Source organism: Pseudopipra pipra, chromosome 1, assembly GCF_036250125.1.
Source record: "Pseudopipra pipra isolate bDixPip1 chromosome 1, bDixPip1.hap1, whole genome shotgun sequence".
Taxonomy (NCBI): domain Eukaryota; kingdom Metazoa; phylum Chordata; class Aves; order Passeriformes; family Pipridae; genus Pseudopipra; species Pseudopipra pipra.
In genome coordinates this window covers 102,085,024-102,110,740 of record NC_087549.1, presented here as the reverse complement: position 1 = coordinate 102,110,740, position 25,717 = coordinate 102,085,024, and the positions used below count along the sequence as shown (strand labels likewise).

The 25,717-nt window shown below is 41.4% G+C and overlaps 1 protein-coding gene across 4 annotated transcripts in view; it reads left to right on the top strand.

Annotated features, from left to right (window-relative positions):
* Positions 1 to 25,717, top strand: part of GLI3 (GLI family zinc finger 3) — a 209,533-nt gene that overhangs the window by 94,481 nt on the left and 89,335 nt on the right. For all 4 annotated transcript variants that reach the window (XM_064668336.1, XM_064668325.1, XM_064668331.1 and 1 more), the window contains one exon: positions 17,822 to 17,927. In XM_064668336.1, the coding sequence (XP_064524406.1) occupies positions 17,822 to 17,927 (106 nt within the window). The remainder of the gene's footprint in view (positions 1 to 17,821; positions 17,928 to 25,717) is intronic.

The window sequence follows — 25,717 nt, the reverse complement described above, 5'->3', positions numbered from 1 at the left end:
CCCGCCAGCTCAGGTACTGATGCTGAGTGTGGTGGGCAACATGCAGGCTATCCCAACCCTGGGCTCACTGCCTATAGCTGCAATGCCAGGGTTTATATTACCAGAGCTCTGCTCTTGTGGGACCTTCTGAACCAGACTGGGCAAACACAGTGCAAGCATGGGGGTCAGCGGCTCCAGGCTTCTCGTCCCACTCCACTGTCCCTGCTGTACTGGCAATGGCAGGGGGCTGCTGGGGAGGGAATGGGAGAGGAGTTTGCCAGGACAGAGAAGGGAAGCTGTGGCCTCTTTCTGTGGCTGCAGGGGGTAGTCCTTGAGACAGCCATTTCTGGGCTGAGAGAACATTGTGTGGTTTGTGCATGGGAGACCCAGCTCTCAGTCCTCAGGGCAGCTCTGCTATTCTCTGATGTCTGCACATGCTGGTCACATCTCTTGCACGCAGCCAAAGCCTCAGTGGGCTGCTTTATACATGTACCAAATGTCCCTGGTCCTGGAAGACACACTTTCCTTAAAGAACTGAATACACAATGCAGCACTTGACAAGGCTGCTTTGGGTTGGTTAAGTTCCTTCTTCTGCCAGGCCTCTATCAGGCTCTCAAAAAGTCATTACATTCTAAGTCTGCTTTGTGGTTTTCTGGGTTTGGGTAAGCGAGGCAAGTAAACTGGGTTCTCAGTCAGACTGACGTCAGTCTTATTGAGCATACAGTTGGCCATTGGTGCACATCAGGTGCTATGCACATCCCCTTAACTTAGCTCTCCTTTCAGCCTGGTCTTCACAGTCTTCCTTGCACACGAGCTCAGTGCCAGAGGAGGAGTTTCCCTCTGCTCAAGGCACACAGCTTTGAGCCAGGGATTTCTCTCTGCTGAGCTCACGTGCACAGGAGAAAAGCCATCTGTCCATGATCCAAGTGCTTCAGTTAAGAATGAACTTAATTGGGGGTTACTTACAGAGGGTTTACTGCACCCCCTGACCCCCACCCCATTCTGTGCAGCTCAGGAGAGGAGGGAGTGTGAGGCTCTTGTTTTCTCTCTAAGCCTTTGTCTGAAAAGGAAACTCTCCCTTGATTTTTTTTTTCCAGAAAGCAAATTCTATGCCAAACCTGTAATCAGATACAAATAGGAACAAATGCCAGAAGCGAAGACAGCCAAAGGGAGCTTTTCATCTTGAAAACAGCTTTCCCACCTGGCCACAAAGTCCCTGCATGTGCTTGGTCTGATGAGGTAGCCCTCCTTGAGTTGCCCATGAGGGCCTGCCTGGTGCTCAGATGTCAGCTGTCTTCTCTGTTTAGGCCTGGTTGTTGCTGCCTCACTTTGACCTTTCCAAAATCTTTCAGGTGAGAAGGGAGGAAAGGCACGTACGTCTTGTCCTGAAGATTTACATGCCACGTCTGCCTGAAATGGTCTGCCTGGGTGCTCTAGGAAGTAGCTCCATAGATTCCTACCACAACAGGCCAGCCTTGTGTGTGAAAGAGAAGGTGGTAGATATTAGCTCTTTTGAAACACCTGCTCTTAGTCTCAGCTTCTACCGTACCTCATCATAGGATCATTCACTACGTCCCAGTTAAAGTTGATTGGTGATTTTCTCTGTTGGTTTCTGCAAAATTCTACCCATGATGTACTAATGAATCTGCAGGTCTGTGAAAAGTAGCTTGCCACCTCCTACCTACTTTAACCATTTGTGAGAGTTCAACAAGTTTTGGAGATACATTTTGGTAAACTGAAGAAAATGACAAATGTACTTGTTGCTGCTTTATAGCCCTGATTGTGTTTGCGCATGAGAGAGGAACAAACCCCTCCTATGTGCTCTTCATCTGCAGTGAAAGGCAGCTTGTGACACCATTATTGTAAACATCAGTGAAGGGTTGCCATCTCATTTTGACTAATGAGAATATGTCACCAAGATGAATCTATGAGCACAGGCTATTGTTGATCCTGCTTGTTCACATTCCTCTATCAAGAAGGCTGCTGAACTCAAGCGTGATTGAGAGTCTCTCGAGGATGACCCTGGGCTTGGGCATCAAGTGAGAGGTCATTTTTTCCAAAGAGATGTCACCCCAAGTTAAACACTTGGAAAAGACAAGCCATGGTGATCTCTTCTGGAGCTAAAATAGAGACCTGGATTTCTTCAGTGAATGCTTGTTATGTATTTCACTCTTGAAAGTGCATAAATAAGATGCTTATGTGAGTTGTTCTCTTTAGCTCATTTGAGGTTTCTATCGCTCCAGTATGGGTAGATGAAATGAAACTAATTGCAGACTGCTCAAGTAAAGAAAGAACTAGAAATAACAGTTGCTGAGAAAGATGGGATGATGCTTTTCCCGTGTTCCTGGGATTTTTCTCTGTGTTTGTGTGTCAGAGGATGTGTGATTTCTTTATCTCTGCACTGACTCCTCCATGCAGCTTGGATGTTTGTGGCAAGAGGTTGTAACGGATTTGGAAGAAAAGCTGTGGTCTGTTGGCTGGTGCCTGAGGTGGTGCTTAGATTAACTCTGGCACCTTGAACCACCAGCCCCAAAAAACCATGCGCTGTTTGGGTAGGCATAAATTTTTTCAACTTGGAGCTGTACATGCTCAAGAACAAAAAACTGCAACAGAGGACTTGCTGGAATGTTGTAAAAAACCTGCAGAAGTGGTCTGTTTTAAGTTGAAAATTGGGGAATGGCATAATAAAAATAAATTGTTTCTCCCCTTTTTGTATTAGAAAAGCCTCAGGCCATAAACTTCTTGAAAGAAATGGATTTTTTTTCACCCTTCTGAATGGATCAGAGTTGCTTGACAAAAAATCATATTGTTTGTACATAAACCACAAGAGCAGCAGGGTTTGGAGTCCTATTTTTAGTGTCAGTTAGTCAACCAGCTTGGTACGCTGGGAAATTCCCAACTCCTGGCACCTAAAGGTTAGTATTATCAGCTCTCCAAGAACTGGTTTAGAAGATATTTTAGTTCCATTAGCTCAGTTTGTGTTATCAGTTGTAATAACAGTAGTAAATTTATTGCTTGTATTATCTTAGCCCCTCAAAGAGCTGGTCATGACTGTTATTTTCTCTAGTTGTTGCGGAAACTTAGGGGGGTTTATTTCCACTTTAAACCTAAATTCAGCCTTTCCACTAAAATTCCCAAAAAGGATCTTTCTACCTCATGTCTTTGGAAAGCAATCCTTTAAGACTATAATCCGTGTATATAAGGAGAATGTAGAAAAATTCTCAACTCTTAATAGATAGGACAAAAGTTACTCTGTGTAAAGAAAGCATATCTGTAGTCAAATAAAAAATCATTGACATGTGATAAGCAATTCTGATAAGGACCAGAACCTCTGCAAGCAACTTTAATCACAGTTTAAACCCACAGATTTTAATGCCAATAGATACCATTTTTACTGTCCTGCCATCTCAAATAACTATGTTCAAAATAATAACTTTGTGTATGTGGTCATGCAAAACACATACATACCAACTGCAAGAGCAGGCCTGTACCTACATACCTGCTCACATATGTTTTTCTTGGATCTTTTAATTTGCTCACAGGTTGTGACACTTGAGGGGAGTTCTCATTTTCCAGCTTTTCTCTGCAACCATAATAACTGGAAACATACATGTGTGTTTTGTTTTTGGTTTTTTTGGGGGGGTTTTATATCTTCCTTAAATGAAAGCTGAGATTCTTACTTAGTGACATGACTGGAAATACTGGAGCTTTTAAAAAACACTGAAAAGAAAAATAAGACAAGATAAAAGTCAGCTATGCTGACTCTGCTGGAATTAATGATAAAACAGTCTGACTTAGTGGGACTTACTTTTCAGTTATTTTCATTTCAGGGTAAAATTATGTTTTGAGTCACTGCAAGGTTAAAGTTATGGTTGCTGAGATGTCCTAACCTTCTTCTTTAGGACTTGATAAGACTTTCTTCCCCCTAATAAAAAATGTATCTGTTCCTCTCCTCTTTATATGATAGGTGGAATAACTTCAGCACTCACAGCTTGTGAACCCTCAGCCTACAGTCAGTTGCAGTCTGTCCCTGTCTGTGAACTTTCTGAAGGATATTTAGATTTTTAGTTGTTTCTCTTTGCCTGAGAATGGATTTGAGAGCATATGGATAGCTGATTATTTTTTAAGGTTATTCTAAAGTTCTGTGCATACCACGGGTCTGTGCCTTATGACTGATGCAGAGATGCCATCCCCGTAGCTTGCTGTAATCACTCTGATGATGACGGTAGTGACGGACATGGTGAAAGTGCCCTTACTTGTAATGAGCTGCCTTGTGTCCTTTCCTTCAAACATGCGAATGGTGGTATTTTGATTGAAATTCTTCAGCTGGCAAAAAGCAGTTCTGAGCTGCATTTCTCTCTTGAAAGTGTACTCCCAGCTCAGAGGTGAATGTCCCTAGGAGCCGTGTGGGTGTGTGGAGGTGAGGGCAGGTGACAAGAGGCGCCTAACAGAGGCTGCTTTCCATTGCCTCTCCATTCTGTGTCCAGTTTTTTTTTTTTATTGCCTTCCCCTTCCGTACTTGTTTCTGGGATATTAAGAGTAAGTTGTGTGCTCCTGAGGCATTTGAATTGCCATGTATATTTTGTCCAGAAAGAATTAGCTTAGTGCTTTATTTGGTGATTTGTTGGCTCTGCAGCTTTCTTACTCTTTTGTACAGCTTTCTGATGTGTGCCAGTTTAACCAATCAGTTAAAAAACTATGGAGATGCAATAACCTTTTCATTGCTAAGGGTAAACTTGCTGCCCTTTGTGGAGACAAATACACCAAAGCAGGCACTGCTTTTCCAGTTTAACAGGTTTAGCTGACATTACTGGTTTGCCACCGAGTTTATTATAGTTTCATAACTCACACAAGGCTGGCAGCAACTGTTTGGCTTTTCTTTCTTTGTCTGTGTAGCTGTAGTGATAGTCATCAGGGCTCTCAGCCCTGCAGATAATCTCTTCAGGGTTATCATTTACTTACAAACAGTCATGTGAAGTATTTGTGAAAAGGCTTCTGAAGTGGTATTGCGGGCGGATGCTGCTGGGAGCTGCAGAGCAGGCAGTGTTTACACAGGGGCAGAGGATTTCTCTGCCTGGTGTGGTTCTCCTCAAGTGCTCGTATTCTGCGCTCTACACTGTTTGCCTTTTTAATGAAGTGAACTGTTTGTTTGAAATATGTGGTAGAAGGTATTTAAACAGAAACTAAAGTAAACTTTTGGGCTGTTCACATAAGCCATGCATATCTGGTTTGTGAAGTGAAGGAAAACAATTTGGCTGCAGCTTACCTCTGGGAAGGGCAGTTAGGAGCTGTTTAAATAACGAACTGAGCTGCGGCAGATGTTGCTGCAGCCTCTTACAGGCCTTCAGTGATGACTGCTGCTCATGTAGGCATTCCTCAGGATGCTGCCTCGTGGAGAACTCAAAGTTGCTGTCGTTATTTAAAAGGGGGATTTATTCATTAGCTGTGAAAACTTGGGTACATTCATATTTGATTAAAACCATCCCAATTAGACAATGGACTGTTGAGATCCAACATATGCTATTGCCTCTATAACGTCATTAGTAACCCAGAGTCCCCACTTTGAAATAAGATCGTGCCCAAGTGTGCAGACATCTGTTTCTGCCTAGCCAGATGGAGGTCAGCAACATAACTTAAACTGCTAATCCTCATTGTGGAGAGGAGAACAGGAATCTGAGGAAGGTAGAAACAAATGAACTCGGATCCTGCTCCTGGCAAAGCATCAGGTATTGATGGCAATACAATGCCTGGAACATGCTCTGCAGAGCTCTGTTAGTAAGTTTCTGCCTAACTGCAAGCAGAAGTTCAGAGAGCAAAGGAGGGCTGAGTGAAGTGATACTCTTTGTGGTTAAGGCAATACAATTCGTCTCAGAGAACTTCACTGCTGTTCCTGGCTCCGCCACATTTGTGTCTAATGAGAGTGTTAGTCGGCTGCAGCACAACTTTTCTCAACAATGACTGGCAAAACGGAGACCTTGATGATGGGGAATGCTTTTCACCCCCTGCCATAACACAAAACAATTAAAAACGGTCATGTGGGGGTTCAGGAGCAGAGATTTCCAGTCCTGTCCAATAGAGACCATATGTTTCCATCCATCATTTATATTTTTTGGCGGGGAAGAAAGCACCAAGTTGGTTGGGACTACAATGCCACATCCTCTGGCATTGTTTCTCTGCTTATTCTCCTTGGGAGCAAGGGGAGTCACAACACTTCAGACTCCTTGGGCTCAGCATAGAGATTAAAACAAACAAAAAGTCCTTATACTCCCGGAGTGCAATAAATATGCTAGAATTTCAATAGGATCCAAACAAGCGACAATAGTAGCATTAAGAGCTGGCAAATCCTTTGATGTTATTGACCAGAAAACGACTGTTGTAGTCTCTGTCATGAACATTTAAACTTTTGACCTCCAACCTTTGTCTCAAATGGCTTTTCCATATGGAGGGTTACTATACCTCTCTTAGTACGACTGCATTTAGCAGAGCATCAAACACTTCACTGGTGGGAAACCGATGCTTAATGCATTGGAAAAGCTCCAAGATTGCCAAGGGGATGGGACTGAGGAAAACTGTCTCCTCCTCTTCTGCTGAAGGGTAATGAAGTCCCTAGTTTTCCTAGAGCCTGCTTGCATCTGAACTCTGCACATGGAAGGGAGGATTGCCTCGTGGTGTACAGGGGACAGGCATCTTAAGTTACTTTTTATTACCACCTCTTTTATGCAATGTAACATGCAAACATACAGCTGAAGGATGGGCTTCTACAGGCTGAGGATGTCTTCATATTTATGCCACAGAGCTGAAATCTTGCAGCTCTGGCACTGCCCTGCGTGAAGTGCTGGCTAAGTGTCAGGAAAAAGGGTTTGCAGCCATCTTGGCCTTGGGGAACATGCCAGGAGTGCACGGAGTATGAGGGGCCATACTGGCCCGCCTGGTATCCTTTCCAAGCAATAACCAAAAGCAAATGCCCAGGGGTTAATGTAAGAACATGGCAGGTGACTCTCCTTTCCTGTTGCTCCTCTGCCAATTACACAAAATTTGCAGTCGAGGAATTTATTTGTGGTTTCAACTCTTTTGGACTCTTATTACACTTCTTTTCTGTGACTTTCCCCTGGAGGCCATTTAAATTTCCTGTGTCCATAGCCTCCTTTGTCACTTGGCTGTGTGGCAGGGAATGGTGGTCTGTGCACCTCATCCTCATTTGGCCACCTTTCCCCTCTTCTGGCTCCTTTTGTCGCCTTATAGCACCCCCGGCTTCTTCTCTAGGATGTAGAGAGGAATGAAAAACAGCCTCCTCTTTTGTGCCTCCCTACCCACTTAAATGTGCAGAAAAACAGTCCTTTCACACTTCTCTCATATTTCTGGGTTTGTGCTCCACCTAATGCTACATTTTCTCCCGTCTTGTCCCTTAATCACCAAGCTGAAGAACACGGCTGTGCACAGGCAGCTGATGTAACTTTTTCCCTGGTCTGCCTGCACTGGAGGCTGAAGAAAGCTACACTGTTGTACTCATCTATGATAGTGGTAGAAGGCTCAGTCTGAGACTGAGGCTCTGTTGTGCTAAGCACTGTAGACAGGTGATGTAAAGATGGAAACTGCCCTGAAGAGTTTGCTTTTGTGCTGTTGCTATGCGGGAAAATCTTTGCTAATGCTATGGGCTGCTTTGCCCACTACCACATTTGTATGCTTCTGCCTGTTCAGGTCTCTGTTCTTCAGTTTTTCCTTTTCTCTCATTAGCAGGAAAGTTTTTCCTCATTGGTGAGGCTGGACCTACCCCACACAGTCTGTGACACTTGAGTCCTAGCTGTGAGGCTGGTGTGAGTAGGACACAGTGCGGAAGGAAGATCTCAGGAGATGCCGCAGCTGGTTCTGCATTCAGGTGCCCTCTGCAGACATGTGCCCCTGCTCTGCACCTCTGGTGTGGACACATTACTCTGCTAACTTGGGGCTGTCCTCACGGGGCATAAGGACCATGAGTGTTAATTAGGCTGAGGTTGTCTACTCTTAATTTTTGATTTATATTTTGAAATAAGCATGTTTAGACATAACATGCCCTTCATCTCATTTTTCAGCAGTGGTGCTCACTTTAAGTGGTTGACGTAAAGGGTTGGCCACTTTGGGTAAGCAGCACTTAGTTCTCAAAGTAAGAAAAGTGTAGGCCAGATCCTGCCATTATATCTGCAGAGAACAAGAGAGAGGGTGAAGGTTAAAATGTTGATAAGGCTTTATGAGGAACTTCCATATTCTCCCATAGAGAGCCCTTTGGTGGGGAAGAGAAATTGGGGAATACTAAAAAAAATCCTAAAAATCCAAAAAAGCGTAGTTATATCTAAAACTGATGCTCCCATCCTATGTGTGAGTAGTAGGAAATAAAGAATTTGTCTGTAAAGAAAAATGACCTTAATAAAAGATCATGATCAAAAGCCAAGAGAGATTAATAAAGAACAAGCAGTTATAGGCAATTGAGCCACTCTTTTTAAGGAGTTAAAGAAATAATGGGTAGTGGGAAAAATACTGTCATTGTGGCTCTTGTTGGGACTTTTCACTAAAGAGTGTCTCAGGCAGGATATCTCCATATTAACAGTGACCAGGCTGAGGCCCAGGGAAGTGACACAATTTAACTGTGGCTCTTTTTGTTAACAATATTTTCCTCAAACTTGGCTTGTAAAAAGTAACTAAGATTGATTGGAATATCGACAATATGTCATTCTCAAAAATAGGCTGAATGAGCACTTAGGATAAATGTCAATAGGGCGAATTAAAGGAACTCACTGTACTTTCCATCTTCAGTAATGGTGTGAAACAAAAAGTAACCAGCATAAAAATGAAATGGGGGAGGATGATAAAACATGGAGGAAGAAAACACCCTAAAGTCAAATATTTAGAAATGTCAGGAAGTAATAACCAAGAGCTGATATGTGTTGTCTTTATTTTATTTGAACAGTGCCCATTTCACCATCAGTCCCCTAGAAATGCTATGGTAGGTCACTGCCCTGTGATGAAGGTACTGTCTTGTAGTGGGAAAATGGAACATAATGGTATTTGAGACTGTGTATAAGAAACACATACCCCTGCTGGAAAGATAAGTTTGCAGAAATATGGTTTTTGTGTTATAAATTTCTAAGGCTGCCTCCTCCTAAACTGTGTCATGTCAGCCTACATGACAACCTGATGCCCAAGAGTGCAGGGGTGACAACCCTGTATCTCGCACAAGCTGGAAGAAACCCAGAGAGCAAAAACAAGTGATCGTGATTAATTTAGGATATAGACACAGAGATGAAAGGGTGCAATAAATGCATATTACCAAGTGGTCTGACAGCACATGCAATAACTATCTGCTCATCTACAAGAGCTTAAAGAGTGTAAACACCACAGAAGGAGAGTAATTGCTAAGGATGATACAGAGAGAAGCTAAATAATTATGAATATTTGGATGAAATTTTAAAAAATCAAGTTGAACAGCAGGGAAAAAGAAATCTCTGAGTGTTCATCTGATTGTGTATCCCATAGAATCTGAACTGTTTTAATATCTAAATATAGACATAATTGATCTAATTACACATTTTCCTCTCTAATTCCTATCATGCCATAAAATACTCATCAAAGCTGCTAAGTATAACCTATTTCCAAGTCTTTCACCCTGTGATCCAGACCTTCAGCTGCTGGAAATCTGTTTAGCTACAGTGATTTTCACCATGCTATACTAATACCCAACTGTTTGAGGTTTGGCCTTTCAAATAGCTTTTAAACTTGATTCTGGTGCACAGAAGAGCGCACAAGTCTCGAAAGTGTTGTTTAAACAAACCATGTTTGCAGACTGACTCACGCTGCTGCTTTATGAACTTCTAAGAATGTCACCAAAGCTTGTTGAATTACCCAACTTGTCTTTATTTGTTCCCACATCAAATCAGTAGCAATACATGGATATTTCTAGATTTTTCCCCTGGTTTCTAGCTTTCTGTTGCCTCTCCTTAGCCACATCTACCTTTGCATCTTACGGATATTTGTCATTGATGAGTAAATATGTGCAGCTGATAGCAGGGCATTCATATGTGTTCCTTGAGCTGTGTTGAGCCATAGGGAATGTTGTTCCCTGATGCACCTCATTCCCACTGTTCAGGAAGCCCATGTTAAACCTCTGCTTAAAAGTTCTTTAGAGCTGAGAACCTCACTGTGAGATTTCTTCTTTAGTTCTCTTCAGTGTGGATCAAGATTTATTTTTTTTTGTAATCTTTTCATTTCCTCAGTTTCCACTTTGTAGCTCACCTTCAACCACTGGAATTTGCTGTGTGTTACAGAAATGGGTATGAACCTGGTAGATAGGTACAAAATATTTGTATATATATTGTGGTTATGCATCCAGTTACTTGCTGCACGCAGAGGAGGAAATGTTGAGGATTTGATCCTTCATACACATGTGTAGTCAATGGTGGGAAGCATTCCAGAGCATCTGGGTAAAACCACTTGTATGGGGTTCTTGAGAGTTAAACATGGATGCTCATTTTGGTTCTTATAATTCTCAGGGCTGGATTTATAAGTGGTGGAGGCTGCACTGACGCATGGTAGCATGAGAAGTTGGGGGAGGAACAGCAAACCAGCAAGTGCGTTGCAAGGCAGAAGCTGAATTATTTTTTAGCTCCAGTGTCCTTTGGAGGTAGGGGAGGGAGGGATTTCTTTTGTCAGCTTTCTAGCAGAGGACATTTTTTCATTTTCTTACAGAGACTACATTATTAAGTTTGTTAAGAATTGCTGCATGTGATCCAGAGGTTGTGAAAAGGATGAGCTGTGCTGTACCAGTAACCAGCTGCATTAGATGAAACAGTTATACCTCCACGTAACAGGATGATGAGGCTAAGATGTCTCATCATCATCCTCTTTTCCTGAAAGCATGGGCCAGTGTACAGATGCTGTCTATATGCACTTGTACTCCTGTTCATGAAGGTTTTCTAAGGTTGCTTATGTGATGAAGCAACCAGTGGTTTTTGGCTAGAAGGCAGGATATTCCTGATGCGTTTCTACCAATCCACTGTTTGTTCTTGGGCAAATTGTGCTGATGGCGTGCTTTGGCTTTCCTGCTCAGAAAATGTATGTCCCAGGAGGGTTGTGGGGCAGCAGGGCTGTGCCCACCCCACTCCCCAGGCAAGTTCAACAGCACGATCAGGGCAGCACAGGGAGTCCTTTCTTCACTTACCAGTGCATCCATCCCAGTGGAAACAGTCATTTGTAAATCACTGGACTATGATGAATCACAAATTATATTCTTAAAGAAGTGGAGACTTTTCTGTCCAAGGTGTTCTGTACATGCAATATATTTATTACCCTACAAGTCTGTCTCTTACCACATTTTTTTGGGTTGGGTTTTATTTTTTTTTTCCAGATGGGCAAATGGCAGGGAGCACTGGAGTCAGTTGAATGGAGTTGAGGAAGTTTAGTTAATATTCCTGAAGGCAGTCCTGCTGCTCAGACAGAGTTGCAGTGACTGGGAGGAATAATAAAGTGTTTAAACTGAAATCAATCCAGCAGTTATTTAGCCAATACCTGCAACAAATTTGGCATATTAAAACACCTCTCAGTGCCAGCTGGTGAAATAATTTCCAACCACTTTTATTCCAGCATAACGATAACTGCTCTTCCTTCAAGTGTTTGGCATGCTGGTTGTTGTAGAATTACTAAAAACAATAAACCATGTTCCCACAAGGTGTTTAAGTTTACAAACTGAAAAGTGTTAAAATGGATGGCAGGAATCTAAGATGTTCTGAAGTCTTAATTTTTGTTTTTGCAAAGGTAGAACTTATTTTTCAGCCATAACAAGAGGTGCAGAGCTGGAGCTCAGTGCTCAGTTTGTGAGGTTTGGCCTGGAACCCCCGTGGTTTATTTTTAAGACCTGTGAGCACAAACAGAAGGTAGGGAGGGGAAGTCTGATCATCATTAATACACACAGACACATGAAAGGGATGTGATCTGATGGAAAATTGTCTTTTCTCTCAATGTGTTAAATCTACTGTATGTTATCACAATTAACATTTTGTGTTACTGAAATGGAGAGGACTTGCCCATTGAAAGTTATTTTTCCTCAATCTCCTTCTGTCCATTTCTTGGCTTTATACACTTATTTGTCTGTTTTTCCGCAGTTTTGCCGTGACTACTTCTTTTTCCTGTTTAAAATCCCCTTCTCTGTGAAGTCAGATAGTGAGTTAGTCATGTCCATATCAACAGGACTGGAAGTCACATTGGAAGCGTGTGCGTGCATGCGCACTCAGACACACGGAAAAGCCTCCTGAGATAACTGGCTGTAGCACAGCAGTGGATCAGCCTGAAAATAAGCAGTGCTTCAGATGGGAAACAGCCACACTTAAGCAGCAACCCCAGTCACCATAGGGAGACTCTTCAAAGTGCACAAAGTTAAGTGCGTGCATTAACGTGTGGCTGTGGCTCAGTCATTTTTTCTTCCTGATTAAAGCCTCTGTATAAGCATACATAGAAAACATAAATCACCCCTTTTTGAAAGAGAACTAAAAAAACCCCCAGAGACAACATGTGCTCTTATTGAGCTCTAATGCAAACTGTAATTAAACAGAAATCCAAAATAAGATCTTTGCTTGGCAACTATGAACCTAATTCTTGCCATAAAACCTGGCAATACCATTAAGTTCAGATCAGTTGGAGCAAAAGTACGTGAAGAAACAGTGGTGCCCTTAGGGATTCTGCAAAGCTGAATATTAGAAAATTCTCATCTGGTGATCAGCTTGTAAACCAAAGGAAGTGTAGAAATTTTCTGGCAAACTCTTCAAAACTGTTTTGCATATTGAAAAGACATTAACAGAGAGGCTATATTTTGCCTGATACTGTATCTGTTACATCTGGTATGAAAGCTTGGTACTGCCAAGTTCGGCATCAAGATTGTGATGGATTTAAGTGGGAAGGAGATTTCACCTCACGTGAGGTTATATCTAAGATAGAATTTTGCACCTGGCTCAGCTCTGACATGTAATTTGGGGAGCTGATTGTCCTAAGGACAAATGTGCTGAAACATAACAAGGGCTTCCTGTGTTGGGCTTGAGTCCTATGTTTTCTTGGCCCTGACCTCACAACACAGGTGCAGATATATCGGGGCCGTACTGGGCACATTCAAGCCAATGCAGGAGTTTTGTACAGTAGCACGTTTTCTTGATGTGCTGAAAAATGCAGCCTGTCATTTCAGCAGCGTCTCCCTCAAGGGTTTGGCAGGAATCACAAGGTGCTTGAGCAAGTCAGCTAGCTGAGGGCACAGTGTTTTACTAACATTATCACCACAGCTGAACTTTCCAAATGTAGTGATCCCCTAAGTAAGTAAGGCTTACTTGAGAGACTACAGAGTGTACAGAAAAGTTATGATGAACTTCAGTGAACTTTGTAGCAGCCTAACCCCTCTGCCATTGTCTCAAGTTGTTGCACAGCACCTTTGAGCCAGCTGGCATTGTCCTCCTTCCCGCCAAGTCTCACTGTGAATTGCTGCTGCCAGCTACATCTCATCAGATTTCAGTTCAGGTTTGCTGTTCAGCAGCAAGGACCATATACACCTGTCCTTTTTCCTAGTTTCTTCACCTTAATGCTGCAGCAGAGACTTAGGTTGTCAATTTTCAGCGAACAAGTTCTCTTTCAGAGAACAAATGTCTTCTTTTTTACAGTATGGGAATGATTGTAATTTGAGAGAGATGATCCTATTCAGTGCTTTAAGGAAGCAAGAATGGTTCTTGAAGCAGAAATAAAAAGGCACGTTTTACACAACAAAAAGTCAGCATAAATTGATGTATTTTCCAGAAAATCTCACAGTGATAAACTGATGAGTCTGTAGCACTTCAGGCAGTTGTGTCCCCCATTTTGTTTTAAGGAGACCCTGCTAGCTGTGCAAGAGACAGGAGAGCATCTGAAGGAAGCTTGCAGTGGTAGGCAGCAGAGAATTCAGAAGGAGACAACAGCTAGCAAATTCAGTAATGCACAAGGAACGTGTTCAAGTGTATTTCCAGTGCCTTAGCATGTCCTTACAAGTTCTTGAAAATAATGGAATTTAAGCACAGAATCAGGTACTTCTAATGAATTGGAGCTGAGGGCTGCAAATACACAGGCAGCATCTGCTTATGTACTGTACACTTACATCAGGGAGTCTCTGCAAGGATATAATTGGTCCAGGAATTCACAGTTGCGTTTGGCTGTTTGTAAGAAAACTGCTTGGCATACACTGTGGTAGTTTGCATCTTAGCCAGAATTTTTATGAAGATAATAAATAATTTCCCTAACAGAAGAGGAAGTCAGATTTTGTTGATTTATTTTGGTAACGGTAACAGTTTTTGCTAAGGGTAGGAGTTTTGTTCCTCGTAGTTTAAATGAGAAACATAAAAGCATAGTCAGAGCAGGTATCCTGTCTTTTACACTGAGCTTTCTAGATAGGTAGAGCATCTCACACAAATGACCAGGAGTCAGATAGGTTCAGATTCAGTTCTAGCCTGAGTAGTCTCATTCTTTACTCACCTACAGCATAAATAATTGTGGCAGAAGCACCTTTAATATTCTGATGGTGCCTTTAATGAAATAGTTACTGGATGGGAGATGAAAAAGCAATGTGAAACTGGCTACAGCCTCAGTTACTGCTTTCTAAACTCCTTATTATGTATTTCCATATAAATCCACGTCAACCGATTACATTTTTATGCAGTTTCAAGTAAGTTCCAAGTGAAGCCCTGGACGATGGGTGCTTTGGCAGCTCTGTGTTTGATCTAAGAGTCTTTCCATATAAATATTCAATGCTTTTCAAAGTGGAGGGGTTTTGGGCCCCCAAGCATGTAGAATGTACAAGCTACTTTTGTGCTGAGGGCTGACCCAAACACAGGAGAATTTGAATTTCATCTGTAAAATTGACTCCACCAGTTCTGTAGTTCTGTACATTATTCTCCCTGTCTCCCATTTAGCATGTTAGTCTGCTGACAGTAGAGTACACAGCACTTAGCAGGTGGTTTGTGGAACCATCAGTCAGGAAATTGTATGATAAATAGGAGGTAGCCAGGTTTAGTGGCACTTCATTCTGCTTCAGCAGTTTTAGCCTGACTTTGGAAAAGTCATCATGTGGTTTTTCTTAAGAGTTGCAACAGGAGATGGCTACAATGTAGTAACTTACTACACATACACTTGAGTTATGATGTTCGCCAGCTGCATTGCTCATGTGTAAATAATAAACTGTGAGATGGATAATTATGTTGGGTTTGATATGCAGCTCTTCTGCTGCTGATGGAGACAGGTCCCTCTACCATGATGGAGTACGGCTGTTTCCCAGATGGAAACTACAAACAAGAAGCAACCAAGATATACAAAAGAGCTTAATGTGAGAGGACTCAGAAAGATGTTCTTCGAGATTTATAGCCCATGTGTAAATACAACTTGTTGGTGCTCCGCACAGGCCCCACAAAGGAGAACACCCTTTTTGGATTGTTTAATACTGAGTTTCCATTTCCCGGATAGGGGAAGGTAGATTTTACATTCAGTAGGGTTCAAATGGTGTTTCATTTGAACTACTAATTCCTACTAATTACTGGAACTGATTTTAATGGGTATGTGCTAAGGCTGGGTGAGGATGGGACAGTGGAGGCTTGGCACCCTGAGTGGCATTGCTTGTTTTGGCCAGGTGAACTACATCCTGTCTGATGTGTGTGGATAACAAAGTCTCTGTGGATTTACCTGTGCTTCCCAGACTCACTCTCTTGAGACACGTAGGGCAGAGAAGGATTTACTTGTGCATCTATGAGGTTGCAAGTGAATTCCTTTTTGCTGAAAAAGTGGTGCTAGATTTGTATAGTAAAATACCAGACATCTGCTTTTAAACCTCCTCCCTTAGGCTTACACTGTTGTAGTCAAATACCAGCAAAGCAGGGAAGAAGGCAGGCAGGGAGATGTGCTAAAACATACTTCTCATGCTCCTTTTCCCCTTCACCTTGGCGTATGTTGAGGAACGTGTTTCAGGAGGTGGCAGCAAGCAACTGCCCCATAGACAATGACAGTGTATTCCTAGTCATCTGTGACCCGGTTTTTACTCCCACTGAAGCCCATGAGTGCTTGCCATGGGGAATAAAGCTTGTAATAGGTTGCATACCAAGGTCCAGTGGTACAGCAGAACCAAAATTAAAGCTACCATGAGTTTGAGCTCCCCGCTTACATCATAAGCCACAATTGTTTTTCATTTACGGTGTCTAAGCCCTGAGTCAGTAAATGGCAGAAATGTGCTGTGGTGTTTCACAAAATCAAGCCATGAAACGGGACAGGCTTTGTCAGATGTTTCCAGATTTTCTTGAAATACTGGGAATATTTCCTCAGAAATTACATGATTTACCCTTCATCCCCTGTGTTTACTCCCTCAGGGCAATGAGGTTTGTTCCTGTAGTTGTTCTCTAACTTCAAAACATAATAGTAAACCAACTCAGCTTTTTACAAACACCATAAGGAAAAATTATTTATTTTAACCATCTCTAGCTGGCACCAGGGAAATGCTTTCACAAATAATATGATCTAAGAGGAGGTTTACATTTTCCTGAATAGGCAGGGCAGGACATATAAAGAAAACATACCTTCAAGAGTCAGTGGGCAAAACTGAAATAGGCTCGGTTTTACTGCCAGGGCATAATTAAGGTTTTCTTTCTTTATAGAAGCATTTTAGTAAATCCATGACATGACCTAATGTCTGTACTTCTCAGCTTTTGGTGTTGGATAAACACATGACTTCATCCAAAGTGGTAATTGGGTAATAATTGTGCAGGATCAGTTTGTTTCATGCTGCTAGAGATGCTTAGCACCTCACTTGAATTTTGAGCATTTGGGAGGCAGCAGTGAGCAGCATCTTGAGGCACACAAATTGCACCGGTGTGCTGCTGAGGAGAGCTCTGGTCTGTGTGCATTGTGCCCTCTGAAGCTGGGAAGCAATCCAGCTGCAGAAGCACTGCATAGGGCGGGCATGTGCTTGGCCCTTCAGGGCAGAGCCCATGGGGGCGTCAGAGGCACATTCCCCCTTTTGTAAGCCTCATCTCTGAGGCTCTCTGGAAACAGTGGGGAACAGGAGTCCTGACAGCTGCAAAATCCCCCATCCTGTGAAAGCTTTGGAGGAGATAGAGCAGGGGGCTTACTGCAGCCATGAGTCCCTGGGTCTTGAGCCGTAGGGACAAAGAAAGCATCCTTCCTTTTAAGAGCCGTGCATGAAATGAGTCTCCCTGTCCTTGTGCACATTCCTACAAGTTTGGCCACTGGTGTGGTGCAGTTAAACATCTCCAATATGGCCTTTCCCAGTTGCATTTCCCTTTTAACATTGTTGTCTGATTTACTCCAGTTTTACTTATATTTCTCAGCATGTTACTTCAGTTTGGCTTTCTGTTGTATGAACATCTGTTGTTGTGTGTACATCTCTGAGGATATACTTTTTTTATTGTATTGTATTCTCTGCTTAGGCTTTTCGTCCCAGGATGATTTTTTTTCTTGTTTTAATAAAAAATAAATCAGGAATGCTTATGAAAGCCTTGATGGTCCTTTTGATCTGACACTTCACATATGGGCACATAATTATTTATTAAAGACTTTCTTTACATCCCTTTCCATTTAAGCTATAAAAAGAGAATATTAAAATTAGTAAATACATATTCATGCAAACACTGTGGGCCGAGATCTTCTCTCCAATAGACCTGATTGACAGCATCAGGGAAGGAGATTGTGACCCACAAGTCGTTGTACTGTTAACACATGCTTTTCAATATCTGTTCTCTCTTTATGAATGTTGTTTTTAAAGAGTCATTGGAGATTCTCAGGTCTGGAAACATCGCTTTTTTTTTTCCAGATCCGCCTCACCTCTTTCCAGCATTCCACCCTCCTGTGCCAATTGATGCAAGACATCATGAGGGACGCTACCATTATGAACCATCTCCCATTCCTCCTCTGCATGTGTGAGTATTCAGTGATATTCATTGTGTATTTCCCCTTGATTCTGCTGCCTCAAAGAAGGAACCTTTGCAGTGGTTGAAACCATGCACTTGGAACACTTTTCTAGTCTTGCCAGAGAGTGAGATTTACTTTTGGAAAGCATCAAGGTTATCTGTTCATGAAGCAAAACCCATGCTGATGCTTGAGGAATTTTTGTTATGATAGGTGGCTGGCAAGTGTTACCTATGTGTTTTGCTGATATTTGTTTGTGTTATGTCATTCTATAAATACTAATTTAAAAGGTGTTCAGCCCTGTGAAATACAGCCAGACAAACATGTATTTTAATATGTCTGTATTAAGCTTGGTATTCTTCATAGCTAAAATTTCCTCTCAAGCCAAAGGTTGTTTTTTTTTCCTTGTGACTGCTATGAACCATAATGAAATTTTTGGTAAATTTTCATAGTCCCTGTTGTGTGTGCATACAGGCAATTGGTTGATTGATGGGAATGTCACCCAAACAAAATGGCAAATGTGATAGAGCACATGGTTTACACAAAGATAAAAGAAATGAATACCAGTGATAACATGCATTAGAAAAGGGTGGTAGTGGTGAAATCCTGTAGAAATAAATATTATCTTACTCTGTATGGGGAGACGGATATCAGCATTGCGGGATAAACCAGTTGTTTTGTCCAGAAAACTGCTATAATATACCATTAAAAATGGAGCCAAAAAGCAAGGCTTGGTACTTCGCTAAAAGGCTTGATGTATATATTTAATCATATCTAATAATCACCTCTCATACTGAGAAACTAGAAGAAGAAAAGAACAAGTAATACTTTGAAGAATAATGCTAGTTGTTTAGATGGCAGATTGCTTTGCCATGGCTATTAGTTACAGCTGTGTAATTACATATATGCAGAAGAAAAATGAAGTTGTTTTAAAACAAGTCCTCCTCTGTGAGCAGAATTAATTGATATTAACAATCCTAACTACATGCCCAAGTACACACACAATATTTTACTAACAGTTTTTTTGGGTCAGTCTTCTATTACTGAATTGTAATTTCAGAGCAAATTTGCCTGGAGGTAAGTAATAAATCTGTGTTGCAGTCTTCTCGGGCATTAGAGGAAAAGTGGGTATTTATAGAAAGAGAGAGTAGATAAATTCGTGATTTATTCCTTAGGGTTCCTCTGATGCATCACCATTTACACCACAATCAACCACATCATAAAATAAACACATGTCTAAATTTGCTGCTAAAAACTGTTGTAAGCTGAAGGCAGCAGGCTCAGAGAGGGTCATTACAGGATCATCCTAGATTTTGCAGTGCAGTCAATATTCTGCCTGAAAGTTTTTGGGAGCTGGGGCAGATGATCCTGATCATTATGAAGTTAGTGGGGAATTCGGCTTTCTCTGTTGTGAGGCAAATGGGGAAAGGAGCCCCGGGAAGGGTTTTAACCTGCATCAGCAGACAACCACCATCCAAGACCCAGGTACTGCCTGCGAGCCTTCAAAGAGGCTTCAGGAATCCTGTGCCATGTGGGACTCAGACTGTGTTTGCTGACCTGAGCCATCCCTGGACCCTCAGTCCCATGAACCCAGTCCATAGCATGACACATCCATGACACCCCCTGTCTACAGCCAGGGCTTTTGGGTGGATAGACTTTGGGTGACAGTGGGAAACTGGGACTAGCAGCCTACACTGCTGTTGGTTCCAGGGTTTCTGTAAGAGCCCCAAAAGATGTTGGAAAAACCTGTTTCATACCTGGCATTCAGGGGTAGTCCTCTCTGAACCCAAAATTGATGCTTCTTCTATGGAAAGATACCCTGCTGTGTGAGAGGCCCTGCAGAGGCTTGTTAGAGATGAGGATTTCTTAGTGTGATGTGATATGACGACAGGCAGCTGCTTTAGAAATACACTCTGATATCAGCCCAAGCTTTAAGCTTAAAATTTTGTTCATACTGGCCATTTACTTTTCCTTTAACATCTGTTAATTCTTCTGCTCATTTGGTTTGTGTCACCGTTGGAATGATGAGCTGTAGTGGACCCTTGGAGCTGTTGTGGTTGGTGTAATTAAATATAAATAGGCAATTAAGCAACTTAAAAAAAAATTGGTCGGACTCCAACAGCTTCTTTTTAGATGTTGAGGTTTGTCATGCTTCTGCAGTTTTCAGGAGTATGTTTTAGTGTATATATATATGAGCTAGGCACCCAGTGGTTTTCTTGCAAGTTTTACTGAGCCTGGTGTGAGTATCACTTAGGAATGATCTCATTTAGGATCACCTGGGATCGTTTGGAACCACTACTTGAACTGCTATCCTAGCAGCCATTATAAAAAAAGAAGGAAAAAAAACCCCGAAGAACTGGATTGAGAAGGTATTTGAGAATTCTTAGAAAAAATAGCAAGAACACCAGTCAGGATGCAAATGTTTACCCACAGCTTCATCAATGACTTCATTGTATGAGTGGTTTTCTCCTCAGCTTCACAATACTCTCAAAAGTGTGTATGTAGTATAAATTAAAAAAAAAAAAGACAAAAAGTTGGCATGATTCCACTTATCCAAGCTTCTAGAAATATGTTCCAGAGCCTTGTCAAGCCTTAGTGGAATTAGTTTAGGTATAAAACAAGTGCAGAAGAATGTGAAGAGGGCCTCATCTGAATGATAACTACAGTGTCATCCCATAATTTTGAACAATGCCCAAGTGAAAAAGAAAAAAGAAAGGAGGAATTTTAAAGCTGTTACAGGGCTCTTATGTACTTGCAGCTCTAAAAAAGGTATATGTATTTATATATATATTTCTTATAGTTTAATTGCTGATGGTCAGAACTGTTGTATCCCAAATTTCAGCCTGGAGCCAATTTTTATAATTTGAGTTATAAACCCCTAAAGTAAGGGTTTATGTTTATGATGGAATTGCTGACAGATGCTTATGTATAGTAGGACTAGCAGGCATTGCTGTAATTATGCTATCGTATCCTATCATTAAAGATTTCAATTGAAAGAGGTTTATAAATTGCTCTTCCTCTTAGATAAACCACCCTACATTAAGGCATCAACGATATGGTGCAGAATTAAATTAAAATCTCATAAAATGAAATATGTTCTGTATTAGCTATTTGACACTTAATTTGCCTCTGAATGAGTAGAGGAAATCACAAATTAACCTGCCTTTGTTTTTCCAGCCATGGCTTATTAGGTGTTAGAACAACTGCAATTACAGCCCAATAATAACCCCGAACCCTTATGAATATGTACTGAAATGTGTCACTTCATGTTACCAAAACCTGTTTGTTAGGACTGTGTAGTTATCCTGGAATTTCTACAGTACATCTTTGATTATACTTCAGAGAAGATGTATGAAACTTAAGTTGTTCTTCAGTGGCAGTGTATGAATAGCAAAATCAAAGCTGGAGCTTGTGTTTCCATTTTTTTTTTCAAATTCCAGGCATGAATCTTAGTTTAAAAAAAAATAAATCCAGTAAATTGTAATTCCGTTTTGCTGCTTTCCATTGAACTAGCAAGTTAAATTACTTGATAAACATCAGATGATTAAAGGAAAGCACCAGAAGCATAGCTTTAGTAATCCCACTCCTTGCTTTGCTTTTAGTTGCTGTTTTTGTCTAGTCTTTCCTAATTTTCAAAATTGATTTCTAAAGTCTGGTACTAAAGCAGGAGCTGAAGCTCAACTAAGTTTTGGTCCTTGACATTTGCTAGGTCATCCATTAGAGTGTGATATCTTCTGTGGTTGGTGTGCAGTGAGTCAAAATCATGCTGCTAATGAGGGTGTTTATTTGAAATTAGTGCTCTGACTGTGCTATTTTTCTTACTCCTCAAGAACCAAATCACAAATTTATTATTGGCTAACTTTTCCAGTTGCTTGATGTCTTTGTTGACGTTGTCTTTGTTGGAATGAAAGTTGTAGGCAGTGAGCCAAGAAAGAATAAGGATGTCTTGTCTATTTTTATGACAATGCAGTTGTAAATAATTTTATAATCCCACAACTTTTAAAATCTGATTTAGCCAGGATTAGAGCTTTCATTTCTTATATTAAAAAAAAAAAGCTCCTAAGGCAGAGGCAAACTTCTACTGGTGGACTTAAATCCCACAATTTAGGAACCTACCATTCTTGGTCATTCATTTATTCTCATGCTTTAACCAAGTTGCATTAATAAGTTGGTCCCAATCTGCTTAATTTCAAAGTTGGGTTGGAGAGCATTTGAAGGTGACCTATCCTGATATTTCCAGGCATGGTTACCGTGACTGTGAAGGAAATGCAGTCCTGCAGAGATGAGGCAGGGGACATCAGTCAGGTGGCAAAATCAGGAATGGCTCCAGGGTAATGGCATGTGTACGTCTCGGAGTGGTTAATGCAGGTGTTGCAGGAGGCCAGTAGGAAGTTAAAGTTTCAGGACTGAAGGTACTACAAGATGCATCATGAATCCATTTGGTCTCCATCTCTTCCTGTTGCCATCCCATTTTACCTTAGCTCTGGATTGCAGGTAAGGAAGCGTGAGCAGGTAAACATAAGGGAAGGTGTACTGATAATACCCATACACTTGTGGGGGCTGCCCTCTCAAGGAGGAAGTTGCAAGGTAAAGCTGGTGTATTGTAGCTTCCTAGGATCAATGATAATACAAGATCTGCTTTTTCCTAACTGTTGATTGAGATTAGTGGCATTGGAGTTTGGCGGTCTTACACCGTGAAATGATGCAAGTGCAGGTAATTCTTCATGAGCCTAACAGGAATGCCTTGAACAGATATTTTGAGCTTTGTCAATGCTCCAGTACTAAACCAAAGCATGTGTTTTGCTTTCAAGTGACCCTCAAGTTGATAAAAAGAGAGTCCGATTCTTAGATATGTTATTTTGTGTCTAATTTATACATGCATCAGTTACACAAGGGTGAAAAGGAAAGGGAGAGGGAGAGGGAGAGGGAGAGGGAGAGGGAGAGGGAGAGGGAGAGGGAGAGGGAGAGGGAGAGGGAGAGGGAGAGGGAGAGGGAGAGGGAGAGGGAGAGGGAGAGGGAAGGAAAGGGAAAGGAAAGGGAAAGGAAAGGGAAAGGAAAGGGAAAGGGAAAGGAAAGGGAAAGGAAAGGGAAAGGGAAAGGGAAAGGGAAAGGGAAAGGGAAAGGGAAAGGGAAAGGGAAAGGAAAGGAAAGGAAAGGAAAGGAAAGGAAAGGAAAGGAAAGGAAAGGAAAGGAAAGGAAAGGAAAGGAAAGGAAAGGAAAGGAAAGGAAAGGAAAGGAAAGGAAAGGAAAGGAAAGGAAAGGAAAGGAAAGGAAAGGAAAGGAAAGGAAAGGAAAGGAAAGGAAAGGAAAGGAAAGGAAAAAGGGAAAGGAAAGGAAAAAGGGAAAGGAAAGGAAAAAGGGAAAGGAAAGGAAAAAGGGAAAGGAAAGGAAAAAGGGAAAGGAAAGGAAAAAGGGAAAGGAAAGGAAAAAGGGAAAGGAAAGGAAAAAGGGAAAGGAAAGGAAAAAGGGAAAGGAAAGGAAAAAGGGAAAGGAAAGGAAAAAGGGAAAGGAAAGGAAAAAGGGAAAGGAAAGGAAAAAGGGAAAGGAAAGGAAAAAGGGAAAGGAAAGGAAAAAGGGAAAGGAAAGGAAAAAGGGAAAGGAAAGGAAAAAGGGAAAGGAAAGGAAAAAGGGAAAGGAAAGGAAAAAGGGAAAGGAAAGGAAAAAGGGAAAGGAAAGGAAAAAGGGAAAGGAAAGGAAAAAGGGAAAGGAAAGGAAAAAGGGAAAGGAAAGGAAAAAGGGAAAGGAAAGGGAAGGGTCAGGCCCGGACACTCAACTTGTATCAGCCTCTTATTTTCGACCACACAGTACAATGGGGGATGGCCAAACGTGATAACATTAAAGCATTGGCTCTGCAAAATATCCTTGATTGTGAGAGAAACTGCTAGCCATAAGTTTGATATTATGTTCAGGTTTTCCCAGCCTTGCCATGGACATTTGATTTTTCCTTTTGCTTTCATTTCTAAGCTCTTATTTCTCTTTAAAAAACTCAGTGTTTAAACCTCTTAAATCTTTTACCTGCTGCTTTACCTCAGCGTACCTCTAAGCTGTAGACTTGGCAAGGCGTCTGTCAGCTTGTCAGAGCATTCACTGATCCTTTCGCAGTGGGAAGGAGAGCCCCACCCATCATGAAAAACATCACTCATTGAATTGGTTTTAATTACTTTAAGACTTGGAATGGCTTTTATGGTTTAGCCAGGAGCCATTGAAGAAGAAAGACTGGGAAGCTCATGGGACATGAAAAGATGACTGTAGTTACAGCTTTCCAAAATCATCCGTGAAAGTAGTTTCTGTAAGCAGTGAGAAATCTTGTATGAAATGGGAAACACCCCGAGAAACCTGTCCCTGAAGTGTGGCATGAAGAATAAGCAGCTGCTAATAGCCTGGAGGATTTTTATAGGAAGTTTCTGAGAAGGAATCAGCATGGTCTGCTGACTCGTTAAGGTTATTCAGAGTTTGTCGTATACCACAGATATGCGTGTTCTAGGCTCTGCAAGCAGGCTCTTTCTTAGTGACAGAGCAGCGTGGAGACAGTAATTCACAGAAGTAAATAGCAGGGCCAGATGCCTGCACATAAACTTCAGCAGATAGTTTTCATTCAGTGTCAGGCCTTTTACGAAGCTGGGGAAGAGGAAGCCTGCATCTAGACCAGAACTGTGATCTTTCACTCAGTAGATAGTGTTGCGTCATTTAAAATAGAGAATTGGTGTTTTGTTTAGCTGTTCATTCTTGTTTAGTAATATTTACCTTAAGACTTGCAGATCATAAATTCTCCTTTGCAAGCATGCTTGCAGAGTAGCTTCAAAAACAGACTGTTTTTAAAAACTATCTGAAACTGCAAAAAGTTTAGAAAGCTAATTATTGGTAGCATGTATTGAATTGCAGAAAAAAACCTGTTATGTACTGCTCGTAAATTTTTGATTCTGAGAGACACTTAAAAGGAAAAAAAGTAGGTTAAAATGTGGGTAAAATAGATAAATATTTTTGAATGTAACTATTTTACACAAGTGCAGTTACATTGAATTAAGTAAGCTGTAGTTGGAAATTTCTGCACAGTCAATTCAACTCTTCTATATTCCTCACAGATCTGCTCTTTCCCTACTAGGAAAAAGTAGCATTGAGGAACAGCTATCTTATTTCTGCTGGAAAATAAATTCTAGATCAAATAAGGGTTCACTGCTAAATTCATCCCAGTTTTTAGCAAGCACATTTACATGAAAGTCAACAGAATTGCCTCTAAGTGCACCAGATTACATTTGGTTCACGTCATTCATCTTCTTCTGTGGTGGATAATACTTTGTGACATAATCATTTTCTCTGCAGTAGCTAATTGTAATGCCAAAGAACTACAATTTTATAAAGGAGAAACAATAGCAGCAGATAAATATTGCGTTAACAGAGGCTCTTTGTTCTTTTCATACAGCCAGCTTGATTTTGTGCTGTCTGGGGAAGTTACAGCAAGTGAAATAAGAGGAAAATTCTGGTGAGATTTTTAATGTAAAAGGAAAAGTTTGTAAAATGGAATGGTTTGTTGTGTTGAAAATCTTTGGTAGAAGCTTCCCCCAGATCATTTTTTTTTCCTTTTAATGTTGAGAAAAGCACTTGAGAGGCAGCAGCCCCCAGCCCTAATGAGAAAGACATGCTTCTAGGGGCTGGCAGCTGGCTGACCACTTCTCATCATACAGTCACTCGGGAGTAGCAGCAACTCACAGGGTATCTTCCTGGTGAGACTCAGGGGGAGGAAGAAGGAGGGAAAGCCCTTGGTGGTCCTCAGGAATGCATCTCTGCTGGTCTAAACGATATC